The sequence below is a fragment of the Scheffersomyces stipitis genome, chromosome 7, assembly GCF_000209165.1.
Source record: "Scheffersomyces stipitis CBS 6054 chromosome 7, complete sequence".
Taxonomy (NCBI): domain Eukaryota; kingdom Fungi; phylum Ascomycota; class Pichiomycetes; order Serinales; family Debaryomycetaceae; genus Scheffersomyces; species Scheffersomyces stipitis.
Window position 1 is genome coordinate 443385 of NC_009047.1, and position 19017 is coordinate 462401.

The following is a 19017-nucleotide window of genomic DNA, read 5'->3' on the forward strand; positions in this document are numbered from 1 at the left end:
GAAGGAATGCTATGATATTCCATAAAACGTATTCGTAATAACACAATTCCAACATATGATCTCTATTAAGCACCCATTTGTTATACATAAAAGTTTCATCAATATTTGGCATTTTGCAGCCGGTCACGTGAAATATCTCTCATAAGTATATAAGTATGGGGTGAGTGAAATTTTCTGTATATCCCTTCTTCTTTTTCATCTAAATCCACCCTAAAAGAAAAATTTCATGAGCCAAGACGCTGAGGAGTTCCGCGCGTTAACATCAACGCTTCTGGCTTTCTATAACTACCACCGGTGGGAAACAGAGCAGATAGTCAAACCCCGGCGAATCAAATACGATTCGCTTTCAGCAGACGAGAAGCTCTTGGTTCCATGGTACGAAAAGCACACCGAGCACTTGATGATGTGTATCGAGATGAACATGCAATTCTGTCAGATGTTGGCGACAAATATTGCCACAGATTGGGGCGTTTCAGCCGATCCAAATGACTGGGAGCCCGCAACTGCCAATGAGTACGATAAGGTGAGATCAACTCTATTGCAATTATCGAAGGAATGGAGTGACGATGGACAAAATGAGCGACAGGTGAGCTACCGCAAGATTGTGGATGAGTTGGAAGCGATGTTTCCTGACGAAGAGAAACGGCAGAATATCAAAATTCTCAATCCGGGGTGTGGATTAGGACGGTTGGTGATGGATTTGATCGTGAAGGGTTTCTGGTGCCAGGGCAATGAGTTCAGCTACCATATGTTGTTGACATCGAACTTTGTATTGAACCATTGCAAATTTGCCCACAACTTCCTGATCTTTCCATATTTGCACAAATCGTCGCATATGGTCAAGAGGTTAAATCAGATTCGGCCAGTGAGCTTACCAGATCTCAATCCTACTTCTATAAGCGAATTGAGCCTGAAGAATCCGAGTATTCCGTATGATGAACTCATGTCTATGACAGCTGGTTCGTTCACCGACTTGTATGGACCCGAAGACTTGGTTATCTCAGAGACTTACACCCAGGATACCATTGCCAACGAGTTTCGATCCACCAACAAGGACCATTTCGACGTGCTCGTGTCGTGCTTCTTCATCGATACAGCCAGCAATATCATTGACTATTTGAAGTCTATCCATTACTGTTTGAAGACTGGCGGGGTGTGGATCAACTTTGGCCCGTTGTTGTGGCATTTCGAAGACGATTTCTCGACCAAAATCATATCCAGAGATAATACAAAAGTACAGACTATCATGAAGGGATTGGAGTTGTCGAGAGAGGACTTAGTTGAATTGGTGGAGAAGATTGGATTCAAGTTCGAGAAACGTGAGTCGGACATTGAGACTACCTACTGTGGAGATATCAAGGCGTTGGGATCGTTTGTGTATAAATGTGAATACTGGGTGTGTCGTAAGTTGTAAAGGTATAGATTAAAATGAAGTAATTTAAAGGCAAAAGGCACTATAACTGTAATGTACTACAAGTTTATCAATGAGATCAATATGAATCATTTGTTAACATACAATAGTGAATATAACTAGTCCTTCAAGGCTTCCAAGTCGATTGGCTTGCCAACAGTAACTACAGAGTCATAGATCAAGGTTGTTAAGAACTCCGACACAGACTTGCCAGTGATTTCTGGCTCAAGGTATCTGGCTGCCTCTTTAAACTTGCGGCCCTTAGAGCCAAATTGTTCAGTGAGTTTTTCGACTTCTTCCTCTAATATCAGGCTCATTAAGTCGGGGGTCACAGTCTTGTTAGAGTCTTCCATCTTTACCAGGTGCAACACCCACGAATATAATTGCAAACGAGACACTTCAGCTGTAGCAGCGTCTTCCATTAAGTTGTTAATAGGAACACATCCCACACCTCTGAGCCACGATTCAATGTAGCTTAGGGCAATGAAGAGATTCTTACGAATACCCTCGGTTGTGATCTTGCCTCCAGCAATGGCTGTGTTGGACAAATCGGCTTCCGAGACATCTTCATCGGGAACAATGTGGATCTGGTTAGGAGTGGGCATATGCTCGTTGAAGACGTCGTTGGCAATTGGTGCCAAAGCAGGATGAGCCACCCAAGTTCCGTCGTAATTCATTGTAGCTTCTCTGAGCTTATCATTTTTGACTTTGGAAATAGCAACTTTGTTGGCTTCAGGATCATTCTTTATAGGGATCTGAGCTGCCATGCCTCCCATAGCATGGACTTGTCTACGGTGGCAGATGTTTATCAAACGCTCACAGTAGGCTTTCATAAAAGGAACCGTCATTGTAACCTGGTCTCTGTCGGGTAAGATTTTAGAGGGGTCGTTACGTAATCTCTTGATAGTTGAAAATATGTAGTCCCATCTTCCACAGTTCAATCCTGCCGAATGGTTTCTCAATTGGAAAATGATTTCTTCCATCTGATAGGCAGCAGGTAATGTTTCAATGAGAACGGTAGCTCTGATGGTACCCCTAGAAACGGCCAATGAGTCCTGGGCTACGTTGAAGACGTCGTTCCAGAGCTTAGCTTCCAAATGGTGCTCCATCTTCGGCAAGTAGAAGTATGGACCCCTACCCTGGTTGATGAGCTCGTGAGCATTATGGAAGAAGTATAAGCCAAAATCCAAAATCGAGGCACTCACAGGCTCTCCATCTACTAAGATGTGCTTATCAACCATGTGCCAGCCTCTGGGACGTACAAGAAGTGTGGGAGTCAGAAACTGTTGGGACTGGTTGACTCTATATGCTTTACCATTGTCCTTACTAACGAAGTCAATCTGGTGTCTGACAGCATCGTACAAGTTGACTTGGCCAGTGATGACATTGGCCCAAGTAGGAGCAGATGAGTCTTCGAAGTCACTCATGTAGGTCTTGACAGGTGTGTTGAGAGCATTGACTATCATCTTACGCTCCGGAGGACCGGTGATTTCTGTTCTTCTATCGGTCAAACCTGGAGCAGGAAAGGCTCCCTGCCAGGTTGGGTCATTTCTGACCTTTGTCATGGTTTCGTCCTGGAGAAACAGAAGTGGAATGCCCTGGTCAAGTTGTTCCTGAACAAGTTGTCTGTTTTCCAAGAGCTGTTTCCTAGTGGAATTGAAAGAACGGTGAAGAAGAACTACAAAAGACAAGGCTGATTTGGTCAAAATGTCTGCCTGGGTAGTGGTAGAGGGCTCATATTCTGGAGTCTTGGAGACTGGAGCCAATACCTGGACACCAGCAAGCGAGCTGAAGAGTGGTTGGGCCTGGATAGTCATAATATGTCGGCGAATTTGATGAGGGAAGTGAAGCAGTTGAAAAACTGACTAAGAAGTGCAAGTGAATGAGCTGTTAATATCCTAGTCAAATATCGAAGCACCCGAAAATAGCACTACAATTCAAGATAGCGAGAGAAGTCCAGGTTTATATGGTCTTTGTAATGAAGGCTGAGTCCGAAATGGGTCCGAGTTGCGTGGTTAAGATTATCCATGGAATTGTTGGCCCTATTGGGCACAAGTGCTGACTCAAGCTCTTCGCATCGGCCTATAGATAGCGTTATCTGAAACCCGGAGCATGGTGTTTTTGCCAGAGTCAGCCTTGTGTGACTCTGTCATTTTGCGGCAATCGCTACGGCGATAGACGCGGGAAGATGCGCACAAAAAAAAGATCTCGGACTTTTGCGTCATGGGGTGGCACGATAATCGGAACCAGCCGAAGTCAGAAAACGGTTCAAAGTCCGACCCCGAACTGGCACCACTGGCTACGGGTTCCTTTACTCCGACTTTCTCTGGATACGCTGCCATGCAAGTGAGAGTCGTCATTTGAGAATTATTATTGAGTAATTTGTATTACGTAATCTTTATCTTTACGCTACCAATTGATATTTAGAGAAATCAAAATCTGTAGCCCAGAGGACGTAATCAAGGCTGTACCCTAAAGTTATCTCAGCCATACGTCATGTTGCAGAAGCTCGTCCAATTGCTACAGCTCAAATTTTATCTTCCAGATTTCTTCAGCTGTAGGTTTATCAACTGGATCGGAGTTCGTGCGACTTCTCCGTCAACCCACTTCTTGGTAGACCTAATCTGAGTGACTCGGTTTAAGATGGGCCGATTCTGTCTACTGGCGGTTTGGTTTCAGACCACCGTTTAGATAACTCTGATCTCTTGCCTCTCGGCTCTTGTGATTCGGACTATTTGAATTACAATTAGGTGACACTGGAAAAGTGAGGCGATGCTGCGTTAGACGATACTGAAGTTAGACAATCTCTAAGTCGCTGCTGGTTAGTGTAAAGTTTTGCCATACCGAGGTTCTCCGAAATTGACAATGCTAATTGGACAATACTGGAGACAGTCATGTCTTGGGGCACTTTTAGGCGACTATGTATGACAGTTCTCTTTCGTTGGTAACACTAACACTGTAGTATATTTCGTTTGAGCAAATATACTGTTACGAATACTGAAAGGCTAGAATAAGAGTTAGTTATTCTGGTACCAGAAAAGATTGTTGGATATCGTAGTGCTTTATTGTTAATATGGTTATGATAATATTGTAGATTCATTTCTCTTGCTACTTATTTCTAGTGTTTCTATAATGTTAACACTATATCTGTATAGCTTCATATACAACTCACAGCAGTGCAGTGCTTTACAATTGTCTGACTACTCCTCCTTCCAAACGCTGAGCAATTACCTCGTCGGAGTCTGACAAGACACCAGCAAGTTTCAAGATAGCACTAGTCTTGCTGACAACTGATTCCCAGTCAAGTCCGGCTTCACCCAACTTGTCGTTAAACTGGACGGTCTTGGACCATTCCTGGGCATCTTCCTTAGAGTAGTCCAAGTTAGTGCCGATATGGTCGATAGCCTCGTCGACGTGGCTGTTGAAATAAGCAATGCCTTCGTTGACAGCAGCTAGGAAGTCAGAAACAGCCTTCTTGTTTGAAGTGTAGACATTTTTAGTAGCATTGATCACCCAAGATGGCCAAGGAGTGTAAATCTCGCCGATCTGCTTAATTTCACCGTTGTCATAGTACTTCTTGGAGGTGAAGTATTCCCACATGAAAGCGTCGGAGTTCTTCAACTCGGACTCATTGCCGAACTTCAAGTTGACAGAATCGCGCAAGTTCTGGAAGTTGGACAATATCGGGAAAGAACTGAATTCGTGGGCAAATTTCAAACTGTGTGCCAACACAAAACTCATCACATAAGAACCAGATCCGATTCTGGAGACACCAATGGCTTTTCCATCCAATTGCTGAGCTACGGTCAATTCATCTCGTTTCGATCCAGTACTGATTGCCCATAATAATGGAGATTTAACATAGGTATCGATAAGCTTGTAGGCATCGTTACCTTTGGCAATATCAGCAACAAAAGCTTCGGTCAATCCAATGGCAATGTCGACCTCATTGGAATTGAGTAACTTGATAAGACGGCCCGAACCTTCAATGACTTCTACGAACTCAATCTCAAGTCCCCTCTTTTCGTAGAAGCCGTGCTTTTCGGCAAACATCAATGGGGTCGAGAAGTGCTCGGGGATATAGGCTACACGTAACTTGGTAAGGGACATTATGGAAATTATTGGTTGTACTGTTGAAAAGAGAAAACGTTGGATTGTGTTTAAGATTGAAATTTTTCACTCCCCATATTCGCGCAAAAGGTGTCAAATGCGCAATATGACATCATATAATCCATTCAAGCCTAATGAACCTGAGTGGATCAGCAGCAAAAACATTAGCCCCATCTAACTTTACCTAAATGCAAAACATTCGTAGAAATAATATGAATCGTTTTACAAAATTGCAGGGTTCTAATAGAGTTATTTATTCGGGTTACCACCCTACAGACGATACTAAATATATAAAAACAACCAGACCACGACAAGACTAACCAGAACAATAGAAAATCGAACTTGAAGACAATAAGATCAGAAATTAATCAATTATTAAACGAAACGGCATGAAAGATGTAGAATGAGATGCCAGTGTAAGAAGTGAAATGCGATGTGCTACGTATAACTGCATCTTTCTAACATGCACAGTCGCCAGCAGCTCTAGGTCTATTGTTGGGGTCAGAAGTCAAGTCGATTCTGCCATCGTTGTTGGTCTGGTGGATCTGGTTTGGGCCAGCCGAAGCTGCCTCGGGAATCTTGGAGCCTATTCCGATGAAAACATCGTTTACGTTATACGACGTTTTAGCACTGGTTTCAAAAAACAAGAGTCCCTCCTCTTCGGCCAAACCTTTACCCTCTTCCACAGACACCTTTCTCAAGCTCTCTTCTTCGGTATCGTCCTCTACCAAATCATACTTGTTGCCGACCAATGCTATGGTGATATCTTTGGAAGCCTGTTCGTGTAACTCCTTCACCCAGTGTCTAGCTTTAATGAAAGAAGCAGGCTTGGTGATATCATAAACTACAATGGCGGCCTGGGCATTACGGTAATACATTGGAGCCAAGGAGGCAAACCGCTCTTGACCGGCAGTGTCCCAGATCTCGTACTTGATTGTTCTTTCGCCAATGGTACACTTCTGTGTCAAAAATGCTGCACCGATTGTAGGTTCTTTATTTTCTTGGAAATCATTGCTAACAAAGCGCAAAACTAAAGATGACTTTCCCACAGCAGCTTCTCCAAGCAAGACAAGCTTGACGGAGGTGGCGGGATTTGGAAAACTCATACTTCGATGTATGGATATAATATACACACTTTGATATATATATAATTAATATATATCGTTAAAGGAAGATAATATATGATTGATACTATCAATGACTTCGATATTACCCGTAATGAAATATCAATGTTACTCAATGATGGTTAAATGAACTACTAAACACAAATGGTGCAATGATTCTAACACAAGTTGAATGAAATAAACTTTTATCAGTTTGATATCTCCAAATTTTGTGCTATTGCGTAACACTCAATTACCGTTTGCAGATATATGAATAGTGCTGATGATCAGTAACCAGCTTTGGATGGAGAAAAGATTGAAGGCGTCGGACGTTTTTCTTATCAGGGGGATTGGAGTTTTGGAGGTTTTGATGATCGCTAGCTTTGTGCGGTAAGGACACTACTGCTCACGTGAATTCCTCGAATTGACGGGAAACCTGTATATTGCGACCGGTTTTCCTTTTGGACTTAGAATTGGATTAATGGATATGGACTTGTATTAATCACTAAAGAACTATTTAATTCTGTTTAAACTAGAATGGATTCCATGAGGTTTATATAGTCTTTTTGCCCTGCAATTTTATTGCGTGGTTTAACGAGTTATGGCCAGCGAATACCAATTATTCTCCTAGGCAAATACGTACGTCCAATCCGAGGCTACCAGCCTCGGAAACCATTTTACCAAAGATCCTGTATCTTATTTTCCATCACTCCCCTAAACGCTTTGTACGTGAATCTAACGTAGAAACGTTTCTGACATTGGAAACTAGATGATCCCTGAGCTGTGTAAATTGTGCTCTTGATAATGCTTTCGTGAACATGTCAGCAGTGTTCACTGATGTCTTGACGTAGTCAAGAAGGATCTCTTTATCCTTAATTAATTGCCGTAGCAATTTCATATCTATGTCCACCATTCTCCTGCTGTGGGAGATATTTTCGTTTTTGCAATTTGCGATAACAGCTTGATTATCTTCATAGATCTGTACACCTTTTACTGTATATCCAAGTTCTCTGAGAATGTACTTTATACGGATTGACGTCTCTGCAGTCAGCTTTAATGCGACCATTTCGCAACTAGCAGAACTCGTAGTAATGCTATGTTGGCGTTTAGTGGTCCAGCTAACCAAATGTCCGTTGAGATAAATGGCATTTCCAGTAATTGATCTTCTGTCCTTTTCTGGAGCAAATGAAGCATCTGTGTAAGCAACTATGTTAAAGTCTGAATTCTTTTTGGTTGTGTCGTTGGTTTCATATTTTAGTTCATAGTCAATATTCAGCTTGATGTAACGGATGCAATATAACAACTTCTGAAAGTCATTTACGTTAGGATTGGCACCTTTGCTACCCAACTGATTGGCAGCAAATGATATATCAGGTCGGGTGTTTCGATTTGCCCATAGCAATAAACCTACTCCCTTTTGATATAGCTCTTTACCTTGCGCATCCAATAATGTTTCATTGTCGATCGGACTGTCGTCGATGAATTGATCTTTAACAATGGTAGAAGCATTATTGTATTTCGTTTTATCTTTAATCATTGGAATATATTTACCATATGATTCTTCAAGCTTGAATTGTTTTACAATTCCTTGTAAATACTCTTTTTGTGACATGATATAACCGTTCTTGGTTTTATGAAATTTAACTCCAAGGTATTCCTTGATCTCGTCAAGGTATTTCATATCGAAATACTTTTGTAGATTTTGTTTGAATTCTTTAAGCATCCTTTCGCTAGATGATATCATAAATATGTCATCAACGTAGACAGCAATTATGATAATATTACCGTTCTTATGCCTCTTGTGGAATAATCCCGATGCGAATGATGATTCTTCAAAATCAAGTTTTCGTATGACCTTGAGTAATGTGTGGTACCATTCGTAACCACTTTGACGCATACCATATATTGCCTTTTTAACCAACCAGCACTTATTCTGTGGTAACTCATATCCTTTAGGTGGACGGATATATATTGGTTCCTCATTAGATAATGGTGCATTTAGGTATGCAGATTCGATATCTAGCTGGTGGATAATGTAATTGTTAGTAGTGGCAATAGAGACTAATAATCTGATGGTCAAGAGGTCTACAACTGGAGATGATATCTTTGACGGATCGAAATCCCGGCCAGCTTGTTGTAAAAATCCTCTTACGACGCATCTGCTTTTATATTTAACGCCTTTGATCCCTCCATCTTTAGATGTATGTACCCATCTTGTAGATATGGCTTTCCTGCCTTTTGGGATATCAACAATTTCGAAAACATTCAATTTAATGAATTTGTCTATTTCTTGACGCATGGAGTCTTTCCAATTTTTATCGTCATAGTCAATGTTATCGATTACAGCATACATAACATTGATTGGTAAATCATCAGAATCCTCTCTTATTTGATCGATCAATGAGAATAAACAATGTGCACCTTCGATATTTGTACATATGTCAGTTGATTTAGACTGGATCAAACTGAGCATGAGGTTGATTGTGTCTAAACTCAGGAAATCTGGTGATGTTCTCCTCTGTCTTTTTACGTTGCCCCTTTCTGTTTCATCACTTTCTACATGTGTCACAGAATCGACGTCGCTTTTGCCCGGATGCGTCTTTGCCCTTAGTTTATGTGTCTTAGGTTTCGGAATAAAATTTGGGTCAGACCGCTCTAATTCGACTGATGTTTCTGATGAAAGTCCTTCTTGCATTCTTTGACGTTTCAAAGCACGGACCTCTCGGTTTGAAGCTGCTTGAATCACCTTTGGTTCTGTTACGTTTATGAAGTTCTGTCTCTCCCCTCGATTGTTGTAATCGTGTTTCGTCTTGACGGTACCGGTGTCTGTAGACGAATTCTTATCTGAATTGATTTTTGTAGTTTCAATTGCAGGTGGGGACTCTTTATCATTCATATTGCTATGACCTTTAGCATTTGTTCGTTTTAATACAGATTTTTGAGATTCTTTTAATGTTGCAACTGGTGCATCTTCAGTAATGAGTTCAGATTTGTTTTTATCAGCTTTCTGCTTCCTCGAAGTAGAAAATATGCCTGAGTCGGATTTATAGTCCATCGAACTATCTCTTTGAATGTTCTCTCCGAATACAGGAGCTACCTGTTTGTCGACTGGGGTAGGAATTCGTACGTTTGTCCCCCCCACTAATGTGGACGAATTATTTGCAGTGCTCTTGCTCTCCTGCTGAGTCTTATCTGTCAGTATAGGTTTTGGATGTTCAGGATATGTCATCCAGGGGAATTCTTTCTTTTTGTTCGCGTACACCTCTGGGTGTTTCAGGGCTAATATCAGCAAAGGGGTTTGAGGATGTATTGGGTAGGTATCCGAGGGTAACGATTCTCCCCTTTCTGTATTGCCACGGGTCATCACAGCTGAGTTGTTTCGTGAGCCCGTTGAAGCAGAGTGTACATTCACCTCGCGAACTGATTCACTAGTATCATAGTCATGCAAATCTTGATTAACTTTAAATTGAGCAGCAGCTACTTGGGCATTCAAGGTCGCTTCTACTTCTTTCGCCTCCTGAATCTGAGAGAAATCTAGCGATTTGAAGTATGAGTTAATATTTGACATGGAGCTCATGAACTTGACATTGACTGTCTGAATAACTGGGAAGTTTTTCGTGCTGACGAGGATCTTATATGTGTAGTTGTCTTCACAAAAACCAATAAATGTGCCAAAGAATGTCATCGGATATTGCTTATCTTTGGGATTAGCAGGCGCATTTGGTAGAGGAAGATGTAATTTATGAAATTCCTCGGGTGAAGATGCTTTAACTGACACGTCCAAGCCAAATTGAATATATGTTGGTCTGTATCTATCGAGCTTATTAAAGACCTCGTAAGGAGTCCGACCTTTAAGAGCCTTGTTGGGCGTGTGGTTCTTGATGTACAGCACATATTCAATGATGTGATCAAAAAGACAAAGAACCTTGTCTGTATTATTCGGAAATTGAAGGATAACCTTGTATATGTTCCGCAAGATCGTGCGGTTATGAGACTCTGCAAGTCCGTTCAATTCCGGAGAGTAGCTAGCAATCTTATCTCGTTTAATGCCAAGTGTGGCAAGCAATTGTGAGTCAGGTAGTTCTTTGGCATTGTCTGCTCTGAAATGCGCTATCCTTTCTGGAAATTTGTTGTTCCAGATGTGCAAGAGTAGGAAAAGATCAGCTGTGACTTGCTTATGAGATGTAAAGATTAGTTCAGTAAATCGGGAGAAATGGTCAATGAGAGTAGTGATGAAGTATTTTTTGTGACCGATGAGGAAAGGTCCCATCGTATCGCTACTAACTCTTTCTAACCGACGTGTGGCTGGTCTTTGGGTGGTGTGGTTATGGGATGCTTGTCTTATGTTTACGGCATTACATAAGCGACATTCCTTCACCCTAAGGATACTCTCTTCCGTATCAACAACCGTTATGAATCCCGTTTTTGCTAGGGATTGTAAATTTGAAATTGCCATATGACTGCATTGGAGATGGTGATAAAACCAGTCATGGGGGCCGTGTAATTCGGCAACTTCAGCAGGAATATTGTGAACTGTTGAATATTCCTCATCAAAAAAGTAAAGGGAATCGAGTTCATTTTTGACAGAAAGTTGAGAAATGAAAAGGTTATTCTTTCTATTGGCAACTTTAAGCATGTGTTTACTATTTGCAATATAGGCTCCCGCTTCTGTGAGTATGGTTGTCCACCCTTGTTCAAGTAGTTGGCCAACTGATATGAGATTACAAGAGATTTCGGGGATAACCATTACATCTGTGACAGATACCTTTGGGTCTAAATGAATGTCAAGTGTACCCTTTGCAATAGCGCGTACGGTTCGTCCGTCAGCAACACGAAATGATGTACCTTGACCAGTGGGGTCATAGGTTATATCATGCAATAATTTTGCAGAATTAACACACGTTCTAGTACAGCCTGAATCATATAGAAATAGTACATTTGATAACAGTGGTTCGTCACCTAAGTAAAGAATTTGACGACCTGGGCGACCACCAAACCATTAATTGTTGACATTCTTGTTGCCATTGTACTTCTGAGACTCAGTGTTGTTTTGGATCCTCTTATGTCCGTGTGAGTTATGCTTCTTATTGTTAGATTGTTTATCGTATTGATTTCCAGATGGTTCGATAAGTGCAGAATCAGTTCTCATCATTTGAAGAGTTGTTTCAAGTGATGGTGCCGTGTAAGATGGGTCTTTGATGAAGGCTTGATATTGTTTATTTAATTGCCGACCTAAGACTTTTACGTTCGATTCATTGTTTACATCAACATACATGAAGTAATACATGAAATCAGTTGAGTCTATTGTTTGGAAGAATTGAATAATCCTACGTTCAGTTGTTGACTTCAAGTTTTGACGGTCAGTTTCCAAAGCAGATGTCTTTATAAGCCCATGGCTCTTCTTAACTTTCCTGATATAATCAATGATTTGTACAGAAGCATCATCATTTCTGTGTGATTCAATATAGTTGATTATTTTCTTTAAGTTAATACGCTCATCGTCGTTTCTAAGAACATCTCTTGTTTGAATACGTAAGAGACGTTCAATCTTTTCCGCAGCGAATTTATAGTAAAATATCTTGTTTGCATCAGTATAGCCCTCAAAAAACGTAGTTTCATCTGTAGTTGTATTGATTTCAAAATCGTTCAAAACAACTTCCTTGAAATTTGGTATGTTCATGTATATGATGTCAAACACCTTCTGATACTTGGCAATTATCGTAGTATTTGAACTTAAATCTGGTAATTTTTTAAGTTGGTCCTGGATATCCTGAATTTCGTTCGATACGTCCTTTTTAATTTTCACCAGCGAGAAACCATGTCCGTTGCTCTTACCTAAAGCACTGGACATGGGAGTGGTAATATCATCCAGCAGTTCTTCGTCATCATCCAGCGATGACTCTGAATGTGACGGAAGATCTGATCCATTACCAGCATCTGTAGCGTCATCCTTTTCCATCTTGTCATTTTCACTGTCTGGTACTACTTTGAGACTCATTATGTAAAGTAAGTTCAGAATTTGTCTGTTTACTTTACTAAATTCATGGTTGATAACTTCGCTAAACTTATCTAGTTTCTGATCAAACTCATCCTTCATGGCGATGGCTGATAATTCATCAGTCAAGACCTTGGGGTCAGTTGAAGTTTGACCTTTGACGAATTCATTTTTGAATTTGCCTTGAACTTGATTAGCTGAAGAGGAGGACATTTTGGATAGACTTAAACGGTTGCTAATTTTGACTTCTAATCTGACGGGAAACCTGTATATTGCGACCGGTTTTCCTTTTGGACTTAGAATTGGATTAATGGATATGGACTTGTATTAATCACTAAAGAACTATTTAATTCTGTTTAAACTAGAATGGATTCCATGAGGTTTATATAGTCTTTTTGCCCTGCAATTTTATTGCGTGGTTTAACGAGTTATGGCCAGCGAATACCAATTATTCTCCTAGGCAAATACGTACGTCCAATCCGAGGCTACCAGCCTCGGAAACCATTTTACCAAAGATCCTGTATCTTATTTTCCATCACGAATGTAGTAGGCAGTGAAGTTGGAGTATGGGGCAGTAATGAAGGTATATTTCACTGGAAAACTGGCAGAATGGTCGAAGAGGGTTACTTTTGAAGTTGCTGTTTAGTTCAATACTATTCTTTTTTTGAGTGTTGAATATTGTTTTATAATTGAGTGTAGGTTTTATTCAAATATGTGTCGATATTTGTTCAAATATTGTGAAAATTTCTACAAAACAAATACAAAGAGAAGAAATCTTCAAGACCGCACACGAAACAGAACTTTGTTCCTTGTCAGCAGAACGTTTCCTACGCTAGGACATATTCAGATAAACTGTACGAGGTAACTCAATTATAACAATATTATCACGTGACAGTAACAGATTGCTCCCATACTGATCAGGATTGCTACGACTTGTGTCTGTGCAGCAAGGATTTGTTCAAGATCACCAATTAACGACAGTACGACAATACTACAAAGTCCATTTGTTCAATTGTCCAATACTACAACGACAATGTAGAGCAAGTAGCCTCAAAAGCACCTCTACTGTCGGGATCAGACGGATAGGATGTGTGCAGGCCTTACCCCAGCAGAAATGACATGCATGTCCGTTTACCAATCAGGCATTCATAGTTAACGGCCAGTCACGATCCTCATAGTTAAGCGCCTCATAGTTAAGCTGTAGGTAAGAAAAGGCTCACTTAGTAACGGTGTGGGATATAAATTATATAATTCTCTTCCACACTTTTTCTGGCATCCATATAGTCTGAAACGACGACATAATTTCCATCATTGGCAGGTTCTTGGTTTGCGCCCCATATTTGCGTTACGGAACTTGTACTTCATTTGCGTTCTGCATTGCGTTTTCAACAGCATTTCTCCCTTAATCTCATCTCATTTTTTTTCTTCCAGCTAGCCATTTCATGGCTTTTGATCGGCTGGATCCACTCAAACTCTCCTGTCACGTTTCCAAGTTGAACGGCAACTTCAGTTTCAACTTCAGCTTTTTCTCTAAAATTGACTCGGTGTATCTCGCGAGTTCTAGGTGTCTTCTGTCGTCCGTGATATCGGCGATTTCCAAAATTCAGATTTCCATTAGTCTGCTCCACAAGAAAATGGCGGTGGTGCCGCCATTCATGAAGGTACCACTACAGCAGCAGAAGGAGAACTTTCACCAGCTCAACGACTTGGAAGCGGCTCGGATACGGCTGGGGCTCCGCTTACCAGAAGAATCGGATTGGCTGGTAGCCGATGGTATTAACAAAGCAAACGCTAAACGCAACCGCTACACCAACGTCTTTCCATATGACATTTCGCGAGTCAAATTGCCATTAAATGAAGATGCTACGGGTACAGACTACATCAATGCTTCCTACGTTAAGCTCTACAGTTCGTTGAAGAATTCAAAACTCAGTGCTGATACTGAAAAAACCCTTGAAAGCGAACTTACTCCTCCTCCAGAAAGCACGTATATAGCTGCACAGGGCCCACTAGAAGCCACCGTCAATCAGTTTTGGAGCATGGCCTACAATGAATCAGAAAAACAGAACAACGAAGTAATCCTAATCGTCATGGTGACCCCACTAACCGAAAGCGGCATGGTGAAATGCAACCGATACTGGCCGGATAAGGACCAGAAAGTGTTGGAAATGGCAGCAGAAAACAAACAGGATGGCATAGACATCTCAGGTTTGACTCTAGAGCATGTCAGCGAGACGTATGACGAGATTGGCGATTTTTTGTTGACGGAAATGAACCTCAAGTCTAGCTCTAAGTCGAAAAAAGTGTACCACTTCTACTACTACAAGTGGGCAGACTCACGGGTACCCGCTTCCATCTACCCGTTGCTATACTTGTCAGAAGAGATAAATAGCATCCGTAAGCTCGTAGAGAATCCACCTATACCTATAGTACATTGTTCTGCTGGAGTTGGAAGAACGGGAACATTCATAGCTATAGACCATCTCTTCAGGGATTTTGACAAGTTCATCGCGGTTTGCGACAAAGCCAAGTCGTCGAAGGGCTACGATATAGACTTCGACCCCGTGTTCCAGACGGTGTTGCAGCTCAGGGACAGCCGGATGATGATGGTCCAGACTGCGTACCAGTTCAGTTTCCTCTATGAATCCGCCAAAAAGCTCTACAAGGAGCGATTCAAGTGAATGAAGATAGTTTTTACATATATTCCACCAGTTTCTATATAGATACACACTACTGATAACTAATTACTAATGATAATGTTTAATATGAAAAATAAATAATTGCAATTAAAAAAATGACTGCGAAAAATGAAACGCACACTGATAACAATCCATTTTTAATTATATTTAGATAGACTTTGTTTGTTATTTGTATGTATAACTGATCATAGTTTTATTTATGGGCATGGACTCGATTTACATGACAAGTGAAGAATCTATGGATGTCACAGTTCCTATTTCCTTTGAATTCCCGCTACAAAGCAGATACATCTATAGAGTACTGGTAGCAGACTGTGGTGAAACGGCCCAAGAGCCAGGTAATGAAGACAGGAACTTGGATAATGTGCCTAGAATGGTCATAAGTGAGAAGTTATTGCAGAACTGTTTGGTAGAAGTAGTCCAATATTTTGCTTTGGAAGAGTTGGCAATAGTTGACGGAGAAACAGTTCACCTTGACAATAAGATGTTACTTGTTTGCGAGAAATGTGTGGTGTCACAACTGTGGGTGATAGATATGATTGGTGACCCGCTGATAATTGAACATGTTACCATGATGGTATTTACAGCTTCTTTGTCACAAGACAGGTTAATTGAAGTAGAGGCTGATTTCTGGTGTAGGTATTCTTTGGCACGGTATTGTCGCAAGTCGCATACAGAGTATTTTGGGTGCAAAATGAGACATACCTTTGAAGAGATCTACGACGATACCGGCTTTATTGTTGAATTGTTAAAGCACAAAAGAAGCTGCAAAGAGATTGTGGTAAAGTGTGAAGATTTTAATACACTAATGGTACCAGAACCATCTTCCTCTCTAGAAATGAACACAGAACAAGGTATACCAGAACTAGTTGAATTACAAAATAATGTTGAGGAGAACAAAGAAAACCTCAACGCCGAAATCAAGGAAAACTACGAGAATAAAGTAAACAGCCCACTACAGCATTCTCAATATAGATCTTCTATGATTACAGCTACAGTACACCTCAAGCAACGAGAAGTTAGTTCCCTAATAGGCGTCAATGGCACACGACTCAATACGATCAGGGAGCAAACTGGGTGCAAAATCAAAGTACAGCCCGTGGGAAACGGTGGAAACCGAGGCATTGCCAGAAAAGATACTCCGCAACAAATTACTGTCAGCGGTCACAATGCCAACGTTCAGGAAGCTATAGACGAGATCAGGCTGTTTATAGTTCGCTACCGCAGCGGGGACTTCAGCTTCATGTAGTTGCAAGAGGATCAAAACGAATTAATCGATTCTCAGGAGAGATCCACATGCCGTCCGAGGATTCAACCTACATTATCTACAGCTAACGACGATTGCTAGAAATCGAGAGATGGCCTAAGAAAATCGTACCAGATGTTGACCTTGTCAAAAGTGAGAAAATAATTGAATTGACTTCAAAGGTGTCATATTCAATTCTCATTTTCAAGAATGCCTCTCCACATATTTTCTATATAAGTTCTATCTCTCTGCTAATATAAGGATGTGGAATGCGGACCGGGTAACCTCCTTCTACACAGTAAAACGAGGACCAGCCCCAGAAGTACTGCGAATACACAGAAGACACAGTAACTAGATTGCTGAAAAAGCAACCAAGCACGTGACTGTAGCCCATAAGTGAAAAATTTTTTTTTTCAGCAGAGAAGAAATTTTTCATTAGCCAATATATTAAATTTTCAGTTTCAGCTCTTCTTCTCTTCTTCTTTTTTTCTTCATTCCTTACAAACAATTAGTTTAAAATGGCTGACGGTGTTTTCCAAGGTGCTATTGGTATCGATTTAGGTACCACCTACTCGTGTGTTGCTACATTCGACTCTGCTGTTGAGATCATTGCTAACGAGCAGGGTAACAGAGTGACTCCATCCTTCGTCGCTTTCACTAACGAGGAAAGATTGATTGGTGATGCCGCTAAGAACCAGGCTGCCTTGAACCCAAAGAACACTGTTTTCGATGCCAAGCGTTTGATCGGACGTGCCTTCGACGACGAATCCGTCCAAAAGGACATCAAGTCGTGGCCATTCAAGGTTATCGACTCCAACGGTAACCCACAGATTGAAGTTGAATACTTGGAAGAAACCAAGACTTTCTCTCCTCAAGAAATCTCATCTATGGTTTTGACCAAGATGAAGGAAATTGCCGAAGCTAAGATCGGTAAGAAGGTTGAAAAGGCTGTTGTCACTGTTCCAGCTTACTTCAACGATGCCCAAAGACAAGCCACCAAGGACGCTGGTGCCATTGCCGGTTTGAACGTTTTGAGAATCATCAACGAACCTACTGCTGCTGCCATTGCCTACGGTTTAGGTGCCGGTAAGTCTGAGAAGGAAAGACATGTCCTCATTTTCGACTTGGGTGGTGGTACTTTCGATGTCTCCTTGTTGAACATCACCGGTGGTGTTTTCACCGTCAAGGCCACTGCTGGTGACACTCACTTGGGTGGTCAGGATTTCGACACCAACTTGTTGGAACACTTCAAGAAGGAATTCCAAAAGAAGACCGGTTTGGACATCTCTGGTGACGCCAGAGCCTTGAGAAGATTGAGAACTGCCTGTGAACGTGCTAAGAGATCCCTTTCTTCTGGTACCCAGACCACTGTCGAAATCGACTCCTTATTTGACGGTGAAGACTTCTCCGCCAACATCACCAGAGCCAGATTCGAAGACATTAACTCTGCTCTCTTCAAGTCTACCTTGGACCCAGTCGAACAAGTCTTGAAGGATGCTAAGATCTCTAAGGCCAACGTCGACGAAGTCGTCTTGGTTGGTGGTTCCACCAGAATTCCAAAGGTCCAGAAGTTGTTGTCTGACTTCTTCGACGGTAAGCAATTGGAAAAGTCTATTAACCCAGATGAAGCTGTTGCCTACGGTGCTGCTGTCCAGGGTGCTATCTTGACTGGTCAATCCACTTCTGAAGACACCAAGGACTTGTTGTTGTTGGATGTTATCCCATTGTCTTTGGGTGTCGCCATGCAAGGTAACGTTTTTGCCCCAGTCGTCCCAAGAAACACCACTGTCCCAACCATTAAGAGAAGAACTTTCACCACCGTTGCTGACCACCAGACCACTGTGCAATTCCCAGTGTACCAGGGTGAACGTGTCAACTGTTCCGAAAACACCTTGTTGGGTGAGTTCGACTTGAAGAACATCCCACCAATGCAAGCTGGTGAACCAGTCTTGGAAGCCATCTTCGAAGTTGATGCCAACGGTATCTTGAAGGTCACTGCTGTCGAAAAATCCACTGGTAGATCTGCTAACATCACCATCTCCAACTCCATCGGTAGATTGTCTTCTGAAGAAATCGAAAAGATGATCTCTGACGCCGAAAAGTTCAAGTCTTCTGACGATGCCTTTGCCAAGAGACACGAACAAAAGCAAAAGTTGGAAGCCTACGTTGCTTCTGTCGAATCCACCGTCACTGACCCAGTCTTGTCTGCTAAGTTGAAGAAGTCTGCTAAGGACAGAATCGAAACTGCCTTGTCTGACGCTTTACAAACCTTAGAAATTGAAGACTCTTCTGCTGATGACTACAGAAAGGCCGAATTGGCCTTGAAGCGTGCCGTCACCAAGGGTATGTCCACCCGTTAAGTATAATTAAATATAATATTCTTTGTATATTTCATTTTAGTTTAGTTTTCTTATGGGTCTGCACAATATATACTTCCGTGTTATCAAACTGTA

At 41.4% G+C, this 19017-nt stretch overlaps 7 protein-coding genes across 7 annotated transcripts; 4 read left to right on the plus strand and 3 right to left on the minus strand. All coding sequences in view use genetic code 12, as the record gives it.

Moving 5' to 3' along the window:
* Window positions 1–202: 202 nt before the first annotated feature.
* PICST_90967 (Putative trehalase) lies at window positions 203–1446 on the plus strand. The gene has a single exon (XM_001386066.1). The coding sequence runs from the start codon at window positions 227–229 to the stop codon at window positions 1412–1414; it is 1188 nt and encodes a 395-aa protein (XP_001386103.2). The 5' UTR covers window positions 203–226; the 3' UTR covers window positions 1415–1446.
* Window positions 1447–1530: 84 nt separating this feature from the next.
* On the minus strand, window positions 1531–3228 carry MLS1.2 (Malate synthase 1, glyoxysomal (MAS) (DAL7); the record flags this gene model as incomplete). Its single annotated transcript, XM_001386250.1, has 1 exon — window positions 1531–3228. The coding sequence occupies one exon, from the start codon at window positions 3226–3228 to the stop codon at window positions 1531–1533; it is 1698 nt and encodes a 565-aa protein (XP_001386287.2).
* A 1369-nt stretch (window positions 3229–4597) lies between these two features.
* Window positions 4598–5521, minus strand: PICST_36967 (predicted protein; the record flags this gene model as incomplete). The annotated part of the gene is made up of 1 exon (XM_001386251.1): window positions 4598–5521. The coding sequence occupies one exon, from the start codon at window positions 5519–5521 to the stop codon at window positions 4598–4600; it is 924 nt and encodes a 307-aa protein (XP_001386288.1).
* A 458-nt stretch (window positions 5522–5979) lies between these two features.
* On the minus strand, window positions 5980–6627 carry VPS21 (Rab5-like GTPase; the record flags this gene model as incomplete). Its single annotated transcript, XM_001386252.1, has 1 exon — window positions 5980–6627. The coding sequence occupies one exon, from the start codon at window positions 6625–6627 to the stop codon at window positions 5980–5982; it is 648 nt and encodes a 215-aa protein (XP_001386289.1).
* Window positions 6628–14253: 7626 nt separating this feature from the next.
* On the plus strand, window positions 14254–15300 carry PICST_36969 (predicted protein; the record flags this gene model as incomplete). The annotated part of the gene is made up of 2 exons (XM_001386067.1): window positions 14254–14527; window positions 14600–15300. 2 exons carry the CDS (start codon window positions 14254–14256, stop codon window positions 15298–15300), a joined length of 975 nt encoding a protein of 324 aa, XP_001386104.2.
* Window positions 15301–15517: 217 nt separating this feature from the next.
* On the plus strand, window positions 15518–16567 carry PICST_33377 (predicted protein; the record flags this gene model as incomplete). Its single annotated transcript, XM_001386068.1, has 1 exon — window positions 15518–16567. One exon carries the CDS (start codon window positions 15518–15520, stop codon window positions 16565–16567), a length of 1050 nt encoding a protein of 349 aa, XP_001386105.2.
* Window positions 16568–17045: 478 nt separating this feature from the next.
* Window positions 17046–19006, plus strand: HSP70.1 (heat shock protein of the HSP70 family (SSB1) (HSP75)). Its single transcript, XM_001386069.1, has one exon. It carries the CDS (start codon window positions 17083–17085, stop codon window positions 18922–18924), a length of 1842 nt encoding a protein of 613 aa, XP_001386106.1. The 5' UTR covers window positions 17046–17082; the 3' UTR covers window positions 18925–19006.
* Window positions 19007–19017: the final 11 nt, after the last annotated feature.